The 18,165-nt window shown below is 45.3% G+C and overlaps 1 protein-coding gene across 4 annotated transcripts in view; it reads right to left on the bottom strand.

Annotated features, from left to right (window-relative positions):
• HIPK2 (homeodomain interacting protein kinase 2) overlaps positions 1 to 18,165 on the bottom strand; it is a 127,089-nt gene that overhangs the window by 76,313 nt on the left and 32,611 nt on the right. For all 4 annotated transcript variants that reach the window (XM_030263229.4, XM_030263231.4, XM_004175918.6 and 1 more), the window contains exon 2: positions 8,188 to 9,286. In XM_030263229.4, the coding sequence (XP_030119089.4) occupies positions 8,188 to 9,286 (1,099 nt within the window). The remainder of the gene's footprint in view (positions 1 to 8,187; positions 9,287 to 18,165) is intronic.

Here is an 18,165-nt window from a genome sequence, read left to right as displayed (position 1 = left end):
CAGACATCCACAGTAAGCTTCCCCCATGTTACATTTACATCTCTTGCCTGCACTGAGCAAATGTACAGGAGGAGGTAAAAACCTGATTGGATTTAAATACACGGTACTTGAGTAAAGTATCTCTGAAATCCTGTGCAAACTGTGTTGCTAATGCTTTTTCATACTTGGGAGAGGATGAGGAATCTCACTGCTCATAATTCTTTTATTTTTACACTTGGAGCAGTGATCTCATCCCAACAGCCCCTCACCTCATTTTGCTTCTCAGCAGCCACCTCTGCCCTTGGTCAGCTACTACCCTGACCCAAATACACATTGAAGTAAACGCAAGAAGACATAGAAAATGCTACTAGTGAATAAGTGTGACTGCAGTGCTCTCTCCTTCACTGGTCACCTATTGCTGGAGTAACATCTGTGGGCCCACACCACTGCTCCTATCAGCTGCTGCTGCTATTTTGTCTTTGGAGCTGAAAAGAAAAGCACCCTCTCCCTGCTCTGCTTCCTTTGCACTTGGTGAGGAAGTGACTTGAGTGGGAGGAGAGAATGGAGGGCAAACACAAAACCACTGAAGTAAGCAGCTAGGAGCAGAGACCAAACTTTGTGCTTTTCATACACCACAAACAGGCAGCTCTGATTGCAGCTGGCTCTTTGTAGCCCTGTCAGTTGTACCTTCACTCACACTGTGGCTGCAGCTGCGTGTCACCATACTGAGCTTCATTACATCCCAGCCCCCAAGCTGAGCACAGGTACCTTTACCAAAAACCTGTGTGTCTTTTATGTACTACAGAGACAGACTGAAGTGCTACAGCCAATAGCTGCAATAGGAGGGTTTTGATTTCTTGTAGGTAAATAATTCTTTTCAAGTGAAACAACCTGGCTATTTGTACCTGTTTCAGGCTCGCCCTGATACAGTAAATACAAGAGTGACCTTGATTTTTCACATAATTTCACCAGGCTGCTACCTTAACAGGACTTACTATGCTTATAAAGCTTAAGAGAAGAAAACAGACAGCAGGAAATCCTGTGACAGGCTTGTTTTGGTGGTTTGAGAAAAAAACAGTAGCAGAAGAAGAAAGAAAGAAAAAAAAAACCACCCAAAAACCCATAAACCCAACACCTGTAGCCAACCTACAAGTGAGGAAAGTGTGACTTCCAAGCCACTCCCTGATCCTCACAATGTTACTGAAACTACTCTGAGAGCAAGTATAAAGAAGGTAGGGATTAGTTTAGGACTGCGGGGTTTAAAAGGAGGTTTGTGATGTTCATTTTGGAGTTCCCAGATGACTTCAGGTGGTAGTACAAGGACTGATAAGAAGTGTATTTGCACACTGCCTCCTCTCTGCATGCCCTGAAAGAAAGCACATGGGAACTTCTTCTACCCATTTGAAGTGTTGTTTGTTTCCAAACTGTAAGGTTTTGCTTTTGGGGAGGTCAGCCCTGGCTGTGGAACTACATGGCACTGAGTGGTGCAAATGGCCACAGAGGGAAGGTTTGCTTAAATGGGCAAGTTATGTACTAGAGGGGGAGAGGGAAAGGGGAGCAGAGTTTTAAAATCATGTCCCTCTGGAGGTGACGTGGAGAAGGATGAGATGAGTTACCCCAGTTTGGGCAGGACCTGTGTCAGAGCTGGTGGTTGACACTGAGCCCTGGTCAGCAGCCACATCACTGTGGCTCTGCTCCTGCTTCTGTTCCCTGCCTGCACAGCACTGCTGGGGTTGTGGGCAGTGCCCCTGAGGGTGAATGGGGCTGCTTACATCCAGAGGACTTCCTTTCCCTTTGTGGGGATCACTGATGAGTTTGAAAGCCACAGCAGCCTTGGGAAAATTACATTTACCTTTTTATCCCCAAGTGTTGTTTGCTCAACAAACAACACCTAAGGGGTAGCACCAGTTGATGGAAGAGCAGTGCTTCCAGCCCTGGTACCTGCTTCTGGCTGCTGCTCATACACACATCTCTGATCCAAAACACCCTCAATGAACTGATCCCTGCCTGTGGACACACAGGCTCCTTCCTTTTCAGACACCAAGACAAAACTGAGATCTGCAGGAGTAATTACTGTTAGTGCCCCATCTTTGCCATACTGGAGCTATTTCCAGAGAGAGGAGAGGGGACTGAAGGAATTGGCTCAGCATTCAATTGTGATATTTGATTTTCCACCTCTTGGACGTGGATGAGGTAAAAGGAAAGAGCATGGGACTTCTCCCTTCCTTGTCCTACCAAAGCCTTCTCTTTGCTGGGGAAAGACTCCCTGTCAGATTCCCTGCAATCAGACCTTTCTTACAAATCTTCTTGGGCTCAGAGGCACATAACTGGATGTATTTTACCCCCTTGGTTAATAAATAAGCAGAGCCCTCCTGTAACAGACAGCCTTTTTGACTCCACACAGGGATGCAGGGCTTCTCTTGGAGCAGGGCCAGCATCACGAGCTGGAGCTGGGAAGGAAGGTGCTGTGGTGGCACAGGGAAAGGGGCACATCACCAGCTTTGAGAAGATAAAGGAGGAGCTGGCCTGTCTGCTCAGAGCAAAATAAAAAATACTTAGGGAAATAGTAAGAAGGCTTCAGCAGAGAAAACACTAGGGAGTGTCCAGTCTGAGGAGATTGTTTAGGCTGAAATACAGGTTTTTCTGTTTTAAATTAGACCCCAGGTAGGGAGTACAGGCACAGTGAATCTCCTGGTGGATGCACCATGAGAACAATGTTGGTTTGCCATCTCTTCTCTGAGGTAATTTACACACTTAGCAAAGAACTATCATTGCTTGAGTTCTGTAAAACCAAAATCCAACTTGGCCTGACCATCCCAAAGGTGGGTCAAAGCCAAAAGCTTTCAGCTAAATGTCTTTTGCTTTCCAAGACTTGGTAGTCTGGGTACAATAAAGCTGAGATTCAATTAATCCTGATGTTGATTTTGAAAAAAAAAACTCCTGCTGAATTTTGATTCTGAAAAAAACAACTTCAAATTCCAAAGTCCTTGGGAAAGAAATTAACAACTGCTTAAAATAGTGTAGCTTGAAGTTTGCTTTCCTTCACAAAGTCTTCTGCAATGTATTGCAAGTTTTGCAAGCCTGCAGTCCTACCAGGCGTGATTGTCACCAAGTGAAACCGAGCTTAGACTTCAGCAATGAACGTCATGGTTTCACTCCAGTCCCCACAAGAAACTTTCCTCCTCAACCTATCCTCTCTTTACCTTGGAGAGGCAGAGTCAGTAAAGCATTGAACATTGCAGGTAGGAGTGAAACAGACTGACAGAACAATGTGGCTCCCACAGCTGCAAACACAGTCAAATCTGAGATAGAGATGTTTTTGCAAGTCCAGAATAGCAGAAGATTTTGAAATACAAGTGCATTGAAACATAAGTGTTATACAAGGACATGGCAGAAGCCAATTCAGTGAGCAAACAAAAAAGCACAGCCCATCCCTGTGTCATTACAACTGCCTATTTAAAGGGCAGTTTTGACCGGAATGACACATTTGTGAGTCACACAATAGGGAACAGATAGTGACTTTGCTCAGAATTCTACCTTGCTTTGGCTTCCTGTCAGCATGGCTGAAAGACCAATACCTGTCATGGCACAATGTCCATGTGCGGCAAGAGTGATCCAGTTTAGTCCCCTGCATCCCTCAGGACCTGCTCTCACCCAGCTGAGTGTGCAGAGGCAGTCAGGAGCCACGCCTGCACACAGCCTCACTGCACACTCCTTAGGGGTGGTTGAGAACATGCACGCAGCCTTTATGCATGCATATTTTCTTGCAGTGTCTGAAACCAGACTGATAAACACCTCTTCAAACTGGTACTCAGCTTCATTCTCTGTTATCCAAACATTTCATCAAAGGCCACTTACCTACAAAGCAGACATCTCAACCCAAGCCAGACAAGCCACATACCAAAAGCCTTTTGAAAACAAGGAACCAAACCTGAATTTATTCACTAATAGTGAAGGGATGACAGTGGCTATTTTGTATGTGCAATATTTTGCAAATTCTGAAAGACTAAATTCTCATAAGGTGATTACACCATTAATTAGCAGAACACTGTCATCCCCGAGGTGCCAACACAGCAGCTGTTTCAGCTGAACAGCAAAGAAAGGCCAAGAGGGCAAGGTAACAAAACTGGTAGTGCTCCTATGAGCAGCCCAACTGCTCGGAACACCCTCACATTGCCACCCCATGAGAGAAGTGCTCTTGTTCCAACAAGTGACGACCTCAACTCTCCCTCTACCACCCCAGCCACCCCAGCTTCCCAGAGGGCTGTACCCCCTCTTCCACCTGGGTGCATGAATGGGGGCTCTAACAAACGGGCAATCTGTTGCAGCCTGAGCCCTGTATTTCCCAGGATATGGGAAGCTGTTCATACATAGCTGATCAACATAGAAGGGATCTCTCTGGTCATTCATTCCTCTGACCCTCCGCAAAGGGAGATCACAGAATCTGCCTCAATGATCCCCCCTTCCAACTGCCACATGAAAAGGAAAAGAACTACAATAAAATCCCAGGAAGATACACTGTGAGGCAGAGGCTATCACAGCTTTTTGATCCATTACTCTGTGAACAGGGCTTCATTTCTAACTTAAGCATGTCTGGCTAAAACTGCCAAGTGCAGAGCCCTGCTCCTGAACTCTGAGCTGGGCAGAGCAGCCCTCTATCATCAGCTTCAGCTCCTCACCTTTTCCTTCAGGCACCTCCAGACCATGGCTGCATCACCATAAACCTCCCTGATGGGTCAGTGATCAGGCCCAGGTTGATGCAGCTGATGGTAAGGGACAAGATGAAGGACTATGGTGACAGGGGGACAGGCTGGGGCCCCTTAAGCAAGGGATGTTTGGATGGCTACCAGTGAGGTCCTACACACACTGGCTAAGGATGCCATGAGAGAAACACTTTGTACCACAGCAAGTTTTGCACCACAGGCTGAAGTTGGGTGGGCAGAAGGAGGATGATCCTCTTCAAAGCATCCCCCCTTTTAGAAGATAACTCTGACCACAGACTGTGGTTGTGATGTTCTTTGTCATGTCAGGCAGGGCCCATGGTGTGACCCTGCTGGGGCTCATTCCCTTCTCTCGAGGCCTGCAGCAGGCACTGGAGACACAACAGCACTGCCCTCCCAGAGAGGGATTCTTGGCAGCAGGGCAGTTCCTGCAAAGCCCACCTTAGGCTGTCATGTTCTGCCTCCCACGGGCTCCCTACATTCAGGAGCACAGGAGAAAGATCTCCTGAGTACCACTTGTGGCAGCAGATCTAGCTTGGAGGAAGCTGTATTTTCTTAAGAGGGTTGGGAGCTAAATTCTGCTGGACTAAAGACATTTTGATCCCATTTTTGATATTTTTCATCCACTCTGTCACCTCAATACCATTTGCATCCTTGCAGAGCGCATTTGCTTAGAAACATCCCTGGTGGGACAGAAATAGTTCTGGGTTTGGGGGTTCCAGCAAGGGAGCGTCCCTGAGCAGTGTCAGCAGCACAAGAGCAAGTCTGCCCACCATTCTTTCCACCAAAGAAACTGGCCCAAGGGACCCCGTTCATCTTCAGAGCATGTTACACAGCAGCAATGTGAAATCACCCATGGAAAGTCTGCAAGCAGCCGTGGAATTCTCTTGGTTTGTGCTGGGTTATGCAGGTTCAGGTCAAGAAAAAGCACAGTTTGTTTAAAGACACTTTGTCTTCCATGTTTGGGATAAGAAAATGGACCTATCATTCCTCTTGAAGGAAGGAATGGAAGAGGAATGGCCTTACATTGCTCTGAGAAGGAGCAGGATCCCACACACCTTTCAATCCTTCAAAGGATTTGGCCATCACATTCTCAAAAGTAGTGATAGGAAAAAGAAAAAGCAAGCTGTTAATAATATATGGAGACAGCTTAGGAATTTGCTTGCAAAAGTCCATGATAAAAAGCCTCCAGCTGAGATCCAGCCTCTGCTTTATAGTTCCCTGTGCTCTGCTTCATCTTTCCTTAAATGCATGGGGCACAGGGCTTCTGTCACTCCTTGAGCATGACTGCTTAGAGCCTGAGAGGTTTCACCAGTCTGAGGAAGCTTTTCCTTCACATACAACTTAAATGTGCCATTTCTTGAAGTCATCCCCTTGTCTTTTACACTCTAGCAAGCAGAACAAGTGTAAATTAAATGGAAGACACATGAAATCTTTATAAAGCCCAGTGTTTCCCCTAGCATGAAAGTTCTTTCATTTTAGAGTGGAAGGGGTCTTTACTCTGTGCTGTACTTTCCCCATCAGAAAATGAAGAAGAACATAAATTTTCCTCATGACTTGAATTTAGCTTAATCAGCAGCCCCCTGCTGATGTAATTCAACCCAATGAGATTTTTTTTTTTTTTTTTCTGGTGAGCTGCTGCCCCTTTTCCCCTCCTCCCACCAATTCGGGCATGGAAAACAGGGGAGAAATTAGACAGACAGAACTTACTATCTATCAAGCTCCAACTTCAGACTGGGCAGGATAACATTTAAAATATAAAAAGCAAACTTTACTAAGCCTTTTCCTCCCTGGTGACTGCCACAAAATATTCCTTGTTTGTCACTGAGAATGAACCATTTTTCCCTTTCATTTCTGCTTTCTGTCACATATTTCATTTTGGCTGCCCCTTCTGTCTTTCGGCAAGGGACCTAGGCTGCTCACACAGAATCACAGGTAACTCAACAACAAAATGCCTGTATTATCTTCCTTTTTTTTTTTTTTTTTTTTTTTTTTTTTCCCTAGTCTGTCAGGTAATTGCAACTCTAAAAGCTTTTGCATATTTACCACAGAAACATGTCTCTCCTGGAGGATGGGACTGTCATCAGGTAGAATATCTTATTTAAGCCCCTTGTAAGGTATAAACTAGGGCTGGGCATTTTTTCCTGGCCTCCTTCAGAGCAAAGGACAAGCAGATAAAGATCAGCTGCTGCAGTGCTACACTGTCAAAGTTCCTGTTCCTGTGAAAATTAACCCTCTCCAAGCTCAGAGTTGAGGCAGGCTTTGCCACTGTGAAATTAATGAAGTAGGAAAAGGGTCTGTTACCAACTCATGTTGGTTTTTCAAGCCCAGTCCTCACCATGTATAAGACAGATTTCTTCTCTATTTACAAACATATCAACTACCCTGTTTTTTTTGTAACCCATCCGATGAACTGTAGATGGTGCCAGGACTGATTTTCATTAAATCCATCATGAAGGAGGATCGGATTTTCTCTCTTTGCCCCTGTTTCACAGAAGTACAATGACAAAAATGTGGTCTCAACATTTCTAAATTCAGCTGTTATCTAAACACAAATTCCCTTCACGCTCTTCTCTATTTCCCCCACCCCTGAAGCAGCAATAGAACTGCCTTTCTCGGTCCCTACGATGCTGAATCAAGCTGAGTGGTACCAAAGAGAGGGTCTGAGAACATCTACAAGAGAGACTTTGTGTCTTGGAGTCAAGACAGAGTGTGAGGATGCCCTGCCAGAGGTTATGAAAAGAGGCTGCTCTGATGAAACTGTTCAACAGGCTGAAGAGGGATATACCTGATTCACACATTTCGCTTCAGGCACACCTGTGCTGAGGTCACAGCTCCAGCCTAGCACATAACAAAGCACTGTGAGTGGGAATCAACAGACAACAGGTCCTCACTCCAACACCAAATCACTGACAATACTTGCCTGGAGGAGAGCTGACAAGAGGCTAGCCAGAAGACTCCCACTGACTCAGAGCCTGTGTGAAAACTAATCCTTGACAAATCATCTTCTGCATCCATACAATTTTCCTGTGGGCCAACCTTACACTTGTTAAGTCCCTGGTTTCATATATGAGTACTGACTGGAAAACACTTTTGAGGTATGGATTGACTGTTTAGGTTGAAGTAGTTCTGAAACCAAGAACCTATATCCATTGGCTTGTAATGGAAATGTGTACATCCCCTCTTCTGGAAACAATTCCAGCGAGAACAAACTGATAGAAGTGAAAGACTTTCTAAACTGTAACTGGCAAACTCTATTTTTGCAACAATTTATGATTATTTACGAACTTGCAATGGTTTTCAATGAAAGTAAACTCCAAGAGAGGCGTTAGGACATAATTTTTTCTTATCATCAGCAAGTCATTCTAAGAGCCATCTCTGTTTCGAATTAAGGGATGACTCTCATTCATTTAAATGAATGTAAGAAAATTCCCTTAGGTAAAATACTTCTCCTGTATTGTAGTGTTACATGAGCCCAGTCTCTTACCTGTAGTATCTGGATTGAAGGTAAGTAGAACACACAGCCTTAGACACATGGCTAGCTGAACCAAAGTCTATGACCTTGACCCTATATGGCTGTCGGGATGGGTCTACCAGCATGATGTTCTCTGGTTTGAGGTCAGCATGAATCAGTCCCAGGCTTTTCAGCTTCATTAGGGCAGTTGCTACCTGCTGGAGAATCGGTCGAATGTACTTAAGGGGCAAGGGACTGAATTTATTTTGTTTTAAGAAATCATAGAGGTTCTGCTCCAACATTTCAAATACCAAGCATGTGTGATTCTTGTGCTGAAAGCATTCATAAGCACGGACAAAGTTGTAGTCATCCGCGCTTTCCGTGCTCAACCGAGCCAGGATGCTCACTTCAATCTGGCCTTGCCGGGCATAAGAAGGGTGGTTTTTTAGGATCTTGATAGCCACAATCTCGTTAGTGCCACGTTTCCAGCATTTGACTACTTGTCCGAAGGTTCCACGGCCAAGAAACTCTAACACTTCGTATGTGTTGGTCATGGAACAGAGCACCTCATGTTGCACCAGCTGGTAATCCCCTTCACTGTTGGAGCCACTGTTTTTGGAAGTGGCCGTGGAGGTGGTGGCGGTGGCTACAGTGGCCCCACTGGCATTGTTCTGAATCATTGGTGGATGCTCCTCGATAATCTGCACGCTGCTTGTGTTCTCAATCTCCTCACTCTTGCGCTTAAGTCCACATTTTTGGTAGGTGTCCAGAAGGCTCACAGTGCTGCGACGCATCAGGTTGTGTGGCCCGCCCAGTGTTTGCCCAGACACTGCAACCACACCAGAAGTGCTGTTGGCAGATGTAACCACGATGTGCCCCGTGCTTGCTGGGAAGATGATGGTCTGCTCGTAAGGGATGCTCGGATTGGGGATCTGGAGGGAGGCGTTGACGGCTGCTGCGGCGGCTGCTTGGGAGGACTGCACGTTCTTGCCCTGGTTGTAGACTTTGCTGTGTGTGCCGTACCCAGTCATATCCCAGTTCGAACTCGGCTCCACTTTCAGTTTCTTCACGCTACAGAAGGCACTTGACTGAAGGGTATGAGGAGAGAAAACTTGCACATGCGAGGCCATACCTGCAATACAACATCGGAATGAAACCACTGTGTCAAGATGCCTTCCCCAGCTTTTTTCATTTGCTCAGTGGCATGAAAGGGAAATGGGATACAGGCTATAGATACATTACACACACACACACACACACACACACAAAAAGCATGTTCTTCCACAAATATGTATTCGACACAAGTAAAATATTATGCTCTAAAATAAATCCTTACCCCAGGTGGAACTATACTAACAACAAGATTTCTGCTGTCTTGCTCTCCCCGTTTCAATTTTTAATAACAGGAATGTACATGTTATTTTTACCTCCTCTGCCTAAAGAGACTCCTATTCCCATTGTCTCTAGGAATATATCTAGCTCTCTGGAAGAACTCATGTCAAATACTGCAAAGTATTCTGACTACAGAAGCTAAATCTCAAATCCTCAGGCTCATCCAATCGTAAGCAGTTTAGTGGATCTGACTTAATCCCTCCACTGTATGCCCATAAAACCACTGTGTAGCTTCTGGCCTGCACAGAGAAAAGATGGGACCAGGTGATGGTACACTGTGAGCAAATGGAGGTGCATAGATAAAGTTGAGGAGCCAGAACAGAAGAAGATGATGTTTCAGACTGCTTGCCAAGTCTGTGAGTGGGAATTGTGCACAATGCTAGTCTGTGCTCAGGGACACTGGAGATGGGAGTTACACAACATGGGCTTCACTGTGTGCTCTCAGTGCTACCAGATTTATAAAATTGTGTTCATCTATTCTCATTCACTGTGACAATACCATCACCAGGAAGCAGATCCCCTGGAAATGAACAGCATTGTTTATGAAGCAACATACACATTAGCATGTGGCAGAATTAGCTCCTAATATAGCTTTATTTTTACAGGAAAGAAAAAAACCTATTTTAATGCAAGCTTGTTTGGCTTCAAAAGAGTTAATGATCTTCTAAATATTTTTTAAAAAACCCAGACCACCAAAAAACAGCCCCACAACCTCATAACCAAAGTGAAAATAATGCATCACTGAGACAGACTTACTGAAGGATTCTGAGTAATATTCCACTGAAACAGAAAATGTGCCTATTCAGATAAAAAAGATGTGGTGCACGGAGAAGGGGACAGCTAAGCCCTGACTTGCTGCCAAGCTTTCCCTGCCCAGGGTGGGGATAGTACTGCTGGGGCAAACATTTTGTGAAGAACACAAATCCGTGGGGACTTCTAGGGAAGGAATCAGCACCCGGCAGGAGTTAGAGCAGAAAGGCACAGCCTCCTTCACCCTTCTATCTGTCATCAGTGTTTCTTTTTAATAAACCAGAATGACTAGGGAAGAAAAAGACAATATGCTGAGCTGGCACCATTGTTGAATTATTAAGCACAAACATAACCTTGACTTGTTTTCAACTTAAAAAAGTTAAAAGCTGAATGAATGCTTCAGTAACAAAACCACAACAAACTCTGCAGTGCACATGGACAACTTCTTCATGTGGAGACGTGAAAGTATCTGACTTGGCCTCCTCACACTTCACTAGTCCACGTTCCTCTTCAGATTTTCTGGAGCTCATGTGTACACAAACACATTCACACACATGCATGCATAAACTTACTCATATAGAAAAACGATGTCACTCCGTACTCACAAAGCTCAGTAGTCAAGTTAGTAATCTAAACACACCCAGCACTCACCCAGCACTCTTTTTCCACTTAATTCACAGCAGCCCAAAGGCCAGGAGTGGCTCAGGAGAGGGGTGCTGTGGTGAGCCAAAACTACTCAGAGGTAACAGGCCAAGCAATGTCTCCACTTTGCTTCAACACCCCTGCCTTCACCCCTTCCACAATGATTAATTTCTGAGGACAGAGCAGATGCAGAAGAAAACCCCTTCAGGACACAGGGGGAAACCCTCACCTAGGGTTGAACATGGTACACAAAACCCCACTGGTCCCAGTCTAGCAATGAAGCCCTGCAAATCACAGCATGCTGCCCTCTGCAGACATGACCCCTGTCTCTAAACAGATTTATGATTGTTTGCTGTTGTTCCTTCTAACTCCATTACCCCCTGCTCCCCCATCCTCCTGGGCAGCAATTTCCATGGTCCCTGTAACTGGATACTCAGACTCCTTGCTAGAAGGTACTAGAGAAGTACCTTCTCTCCTCTCTCCTTTCCCCAGGGCAATGATGCTGTCACGACGGCAGCAAGCTCGGAGAACCACAGCAGTGCTACTCAACTTGTCATCCTGGACACAAAGATCGTGTGTGAGTGAGCCAAAACCGTGTTTGTTTTTCCACAGATTAAGAAGAATCACAGTGTTCCTTCTAGTACAGTACTGACCTGCCTGGAGAGAGGGGGTGGTTTGATGTATGTTTTCCCCCTGGACGCAAATAATATGGCAGATGTAATTGGCAACATATTGTGGACCTAGCAGAGGTATAATTTATAGTTTTATGGCTTTCATTCCACGGTGTGCTTGAGCAATCTCTCTTCGTAGAAAATGAAAAGGGAAAAAAACGACTGACGCAGAACAAGGAGAGACGTTCTTCTCGCACTCTCCTCTAAAGATAACACCAAAAGACTGAGGCACAGCAAATTAAAGTCAAGGATGTGAAGCACGGCAGCTGCAACTTTCTCAGCGCCACTGTAAAAATCAGGATAATCGCCACCATTAAGGGACAGGCTTTCAACTGGTGCAAACTGGCAGGGCTCCACTTGATATCAGCTGACGCTAAAAACAAGGTCAGCAGTCACTCAACATTGTCAATGTCAGATGGCTGCCTGTGCCCTTTGGTGAAACGAGTTGTTGTTAGGGACTGGTTTCCACATCAACAACCAGCCCCTTGCTGTCCCTGAAACACTGCTGGCAGCCTCAGCAGAGGACAGAAACATGGGATAAACACTGATTCACCCCAAAAATAGAGGGGATGAAGGAAGCAGTGCTTGTGTGGATAAAGCAAGGACTTTGGACTCTTCTGCTGCCAGTGTTGCCCTCCTCAGAGGTTACATCTCATCACAGAAAAGGTTTTTTCTTTTTGTCTGAAAAAAATAACTATGAAATCTTCTTCCTTACATCCAAAATTATTTTCTCATGTCTGAGGTTTCAAGGGCATGCATTGTAAGGAAAATAACTCAGTGAGTTCTTCTGCATAGTCCAATACCAAGAAATTACAGGCTGATTGACAGCTTGGTGATGGAAAAAGGTGTCTTCTGCAGAGAAGTAATTTTTATTACAAATTTTCCTGTGCAGTTAATGTGAGAAAAACACAATCCTAAATTTCCTGAGGACACAATAAAACTGTGCTGGTGGCATGTTGTTTCTTTCAAAAAGGATTTTTGCTCCATGGCAATAGCAGGAATAGTAATAAATGTGAATAAAAGTTGGATGGTTTTGTTACAGGAATCAAATTCCTCATTACAGCCTGTAATATGATTTACACCTTCAGCTTTTTGATTACACAGGCTGACAACAGCTTGCCACAACATCCATGAGGAAACAAGCCAGCAGTAATGGGGTGATCCACACCAGCCAAGCCCAATGCACCAGTGTCTCAGAGACAGTGGGAATGCCCCCGGAGAGCATTCTTGCACCTGGGGTCTTGGAAAGACAGAGGGGCCATAAGCTGCAGAGGGATGGAAAATGGGATATTTCACTTGGGAAAAGTTATCTTAAACCCCCATTCACAGGTCTGACAAGAAACCTCCTGTGCAAGTCTGGGCCTCATATCACTTCCCTTCTCTGCAGGAAGATCCTAGCAGTCACCTTTTTGCATTTTGCATGGAATGCCCAAGGCTGGTACCTGGCTTCTCATCTTTTTGCACTCTGCAAGGAGAAGAGGGAGTGAGGATACTTGGCATGAGCAGCTTCACCCACTGAGTATTCCTGGTCACCTGAAGCCCAGCTCAGCAGCCCTACCTACACCACCAAAAACTTTGGCTGGGCTAAGCCAAGTGGCAATTCCAACTGAGCTGGTCCCTGCCCTGGCATGGGTGCAAGGCAGACCTCTATTAGCCAGCCAGGATGAAGCCAGGACGCCACAACAGCTGAATACATGTCCTGAAGAGTGTAAGTCTAAGTTTTATATCACCCCCGAACAAACAAATCTCTGGGCTGGGAGCAGAATCAGGGTTGGGCACCATGCATTAAATAAAATTGATAGTTCCTTTCTTTAATAATGAGTTTAGTGTAGTCATTTAAAGCTCTCGCAAAACTGATAGTACCTGGATTTAATGGGGCCTTCCCTGTCCTTGATATGACTCACATAACTCCTCATAGCATCTACATGAGCTGAAGTAGGTAGGGTGCAGCCAGGGGACAGTGTTAAAACAGCTGGAATGACTTTTATTTAAAGACTTGAGGTTTTTTGTTCCTGAGAACTCCTCCCACGTCAGCTTTCACTTAATAATAATTTAGCAGGTGCTATTTACAATTCAGATGGCCCTCTTCTGCATGCACACATAAATCACGCAGCCGCCTCACTTGTACTTCTAACAGGTTTCAGGAAAGCAAATGAGGTAAAGTTCCTTATCCACCCACGTTACCCCAAAGGGCAAAAAATACACTTTGGGGACTAAAGACGGAGTCTGAAAGTCTCTGATGTTTTTTTTCTGGTTTACTCCCAGCACTTACTGCTGATTTTTAAGTGTGGCCTTTGAGGTGGCAGGAGACCAAGGCGGTGCCCTGTATTAAGAAGGAAGTCAGAGCTTCTGCAGTACCTGCAGAGCTGCCAGTGCTCTGTAACCAGAGGCAGCTTCCTGGCTGCTGCCAGAACGCCAGTGCCTGCTTGAAAAATACTGTAGAAAGCACATGGCGTGTGTTCAGCATATAAATGATGCTCGCAACACAATACTGAAATAAGTATCTTCCACTTCTCCCCAGAGAGGCACAAGCCTGCAAACCCATATACATGCCCAGGCTGAGAAGGCAATGAAAAGGGGATCTGACAGGTATGGCTAATGCATTGTACCTTCAAAATAGCCATGTCTCAAGCATAGCACTCTTCTTCACAGTGGCCTCTGTGTGGCTCCTTTTGAGGCATTGACCCCAGCACCACTGCACTCTCAGAACCTCCTGAAAATTTATGTCCCTGGAGGCTACACAAATTCTTTCCCTTGTGCTACCAAATATTTGGACACAACCTCAAAGCCAAGCTCAGACCTCAACAGCCTCAGCTCCTTCCTGTTCCTGGTGAGCCTAAGATGTCAAGGGGGCCTTTGTTCCAGGTGAAAATTTCCCTGCCTTCCTGTTCTGCTTTTCCTGTCCTGCTAGTAAAACCATCTCAGGTAATTAGTAGTTTTCTAAATGTAGTACACAGCAGTTCCCAAAGATGTAAGATGTGACAGAGCACATCTCCTGCACTGCTCCAGACCTGGATTCACATGGCTCCAACCTGCCAAGTTTGATCCATGTCTTATGGCCAATTGAAAAAGCAAGACTTCCCAATGCACAGAGTAACCATAAACAAAGACAAATGGACAAAGCTAAGCATCCATCTCCTTCCCTCTTATCCCCACCCAAAAAGCATATCCCTCCAGTGCCATGGCCAGGGCTTTGTCATCATCATCATCTTCAAATCCCTTATCTCCCTGACACCCCAACTGCCCTCCTATATATCCCTCTCCGGCATTTATAGCATCAACAACCCTGCCTCCTGTTTCATTCTGCACATGACTTTCCTTTATAGGTATGATTAAATTATCAACCAGGACCTACTTAGTACTCTTGAGCATGGAGGTGTTGTAGGCAGTTACTCCCTATCACGGCCTGATCAGGTTATTTTGGCATGTGGCTCAGGATACTGCTGTTTTTTCTCACAAACCATCTTTATTCCCTTCCTCACTCTCCCTTTAACTCCTTAAATCCAGGGCAAATTATCTGCTGGCTACTGAAAGCTTTCTTAGCTGTAATATAGAAGTATTACAATTCTTATTAATCCTTTTGCAGTGGGCTCAGGGGCAGATGAACCTGAATAACAAGCTGTGGGCTCTTCTGACATATCCGTGGTTTTAGGCACATGAAGCAAAATCTCAGGGACAAATAAATACATTTACATTTGAACACTTTATTACACTTCAGTACAAGATTCTTTCAGGGTCACCTCCATCTCCCACTGGAATGTACTGTAGTAATGACAAGAGATATTACAGATTTCCTCAGTTAATCACACTAGTTTATGTTTCACATTATAGTTAATTAACTATGCAACACCTGAGAACACAGGTTAAAATATACCTCACCAGGGGCTGCTCTGTCACTTCCCTGTAGACGCTACAGTAACTGGACCTGACACAAATTTTAGGTCTTGCTTTGAGAAGGTCCAGCAGTCCAGTCCGTGCTCCCCTGAACTGAAAGATAGCCCCTAGATACTTCTTATGGGAAAACTCAGCACAGTTGGAATAGTGCAAAACTTCTCTTCAGGATACCTCAGTGCTGCTGCGTGGGAAGCAAATGAAGACAGCAAGTGAATACAATTTAATAGTCTCCAGCCTCGACAAAATAGAGTTAGACCCCAGTAAACAAACACCCTTCTGCATATCTGTCAAAGCTGACAGAAAGACTGACACCTCTACAGAAATCAAAAAATGAGACTGCAAGCGCCCTACCAAGATGTCAAAGTGCTCTCCAGACATAAAGTGAGAAACCTGGGAGTCTGTGGTGCCCATGTCAGGTCTCTGGGGCTTGAGAAGGCTGATCATAGCCCTGCCAGAGGTACCTGGCTGAGCAGCAGACCTGCAAGCCAGGGAGGTCTTCTGGAGTCTCAAGATCAAAATGAGGTGGTGAATAATAAAGATGGAGGCAGGGGCAGCACCTGAAAGCCTCCAAGGTCTGCATGAGCTTGTGAAGGAACTTCTGCACAATGTAAGCATAAAGAGATTTTAGGAAAGTGGGTGTCAGTAAAGTCAGGAAGAAGTTTTACAAGCAAATGATCAGTTCTCCTCAGAGGAGAAGAAAGTCTGCTTGGGAGTCAGAGATGGGATGAGAAAGAAAGAAAAAGATGAAATCAGAGAGGTGGGATTGACAGAAGCCCTGCTTTGAAGCTTTATCTTTGGAGGACACTGAAGGATGTCTAATAAATGCTTTGCTGAAGAAATCCCTCGTTCAGATTTCTTGGAGAGAGGCCCAGCAGAGCTGAGGCAAGTGTGGAATGCTTGGCTGGGGCTGTGCTTCAGGCTGCTGGGGAACCCACGAGCAGCACCACATCTGTTTAAAGAGCTGAAGACTGCGGCAACACCCACAGCACCACTTAAAATGAGGCATGACATGATGAGGCTCCTATAATGCCATGCTTGAATGAGCTCCTGAAGCACTGGGTACAGCCAGAGGAGATGGGGAAAGCAAGCTACCAAGGAATATTTCCTCATCCTGAAACCAAAATGGAGCCAGATGAGTCCAAAAGCAGTTACTCACATCAATGTGCCAGGTAGGACTGTTTGGCAAAATCGCATGTGTTCTGGGCACCTTCCTCCTTCCCATCTGTCCTCCACCATCACAAAGTGGAACAAACAGTAACCACGGCATTTCTGCAGCACCCAAAGCTCCCTCTGTAGAACTAAACAAGATAGTCTCTGCAGTAAACATGAAACTGGCCATAGCTTGCCTTGTAGTCCAGCCTAATGTCTGGATCCTTACATTTAACCTCCCAACAGGTCTGTAAGGCAGGAGCCTCTAGATTCCAACAAGCTCCATCTCTGATTGCTACCTGCTAACAGAGTTACACCTCAAAAGCAGAACTGAAAGAAGGATGACCTTGGCATGGTTTTGCTTTCGAGGCAGCATGACTCAAGTCACTGCTGTTCATCTTCCAAACAGGGGTTGACCACAGTACCCCATCCTACAGCGGAAAAAGAGGACTTTTTCAACCTTCCTGACCCCAGACTTCAGTGGCTGTCCTACCTGGCCCTTCCTTATCTTAGTTCCTGGGAAAGGGTACCAAGGCCTCTCAAAATAGAACCAAAACAAATCAGTTTTCCTTTGCTGCTCTGGTTGTGCCCCCCTCACACACACAGCAGTGGCACATCTGTGGCTTCCCACAACTGCCTAGTGGAAAGGATATTTTGGCTTTTTCCATGATGGCTGTCTCCCCACCTGGATGACTTTCCACCTGTAAATATTAACTTTGTAATGTCAATGACTCCAACTGGCATGTAAGTGTGATGAAACCACAGGGAATGCCTGGCACCTCACATACCTTACTTGTTAGAAACAGCACTACTTGTGAAGGCAAGACATGGGCAAGGTTCACTGGAGTCTCTGGCTGAGCCTCTCACACGATTTTTTCCTAACTGTTTTATTTGTGAAGAGGCCACTAAACGACATTTAGCCCCTGCTTTGTTTACAAAATCTGAAACTTAGACCAAGCTCTAGCTGGGCTGAAAACATCAGTTTGCCTATTCACAAAGCCCCTTCCTTCATTGCATTTCCATCAGGATACAGACCTGTCGGAAAGAAACAAGCCCCTGGTGAGGTCTGGATGAAATACACAGGATCTGTCCTGCAAAGGAAGATGAAGATGCAAGGAGAAAGGTGGAGAAGCTGGGCACAGGGCTCTGCCAAAACAGAAAATTGAGACACACTGATTTGTTGATCTCCTGACAGCCACATACCACCTTCAAGTAGGAATGACCAAACACAGGACCTATAGTACTCTCAAACATTGAGCGTGTGAGGCATTTTAGGAATTGAAGAGAAAGGATAGTGCAAGTTGATCACCTGACCTCCAGTTTACGGAGTTGCAAAAATTCTGTAAATAACCTGCCTTCCCATCATCACACCTGACCTGCACAGACAAAAGCCTTCAGTTCCTCAAGGAAACACCTTGAGCATTTTTCACCATGTCTTCCAGACTTTAGGACCAAGAAAACATCCCCAAAATTATGGCCAAACAGTCAGAAACCTATTCTTGCTGTCACCTGT

This window comes from Taeniopygia guttata, chromosome 1A (assembly GCF_048771995.1).
Source record: "Taeniopygia guttata chromosome 1A, bTaeGut7.mat, whole genome shotgun sequence".
Classification (NCBI taxonomy): domain Eukaryota; kingdom Metazoa; phylum Chordata; class Aves; order Passeriformes; family Estrildidae; genus Taeniopygia; species Taeniopygia guttata.
This window is presented reverse-complemented; position numbering and strand designations above follow the sequence as displayed.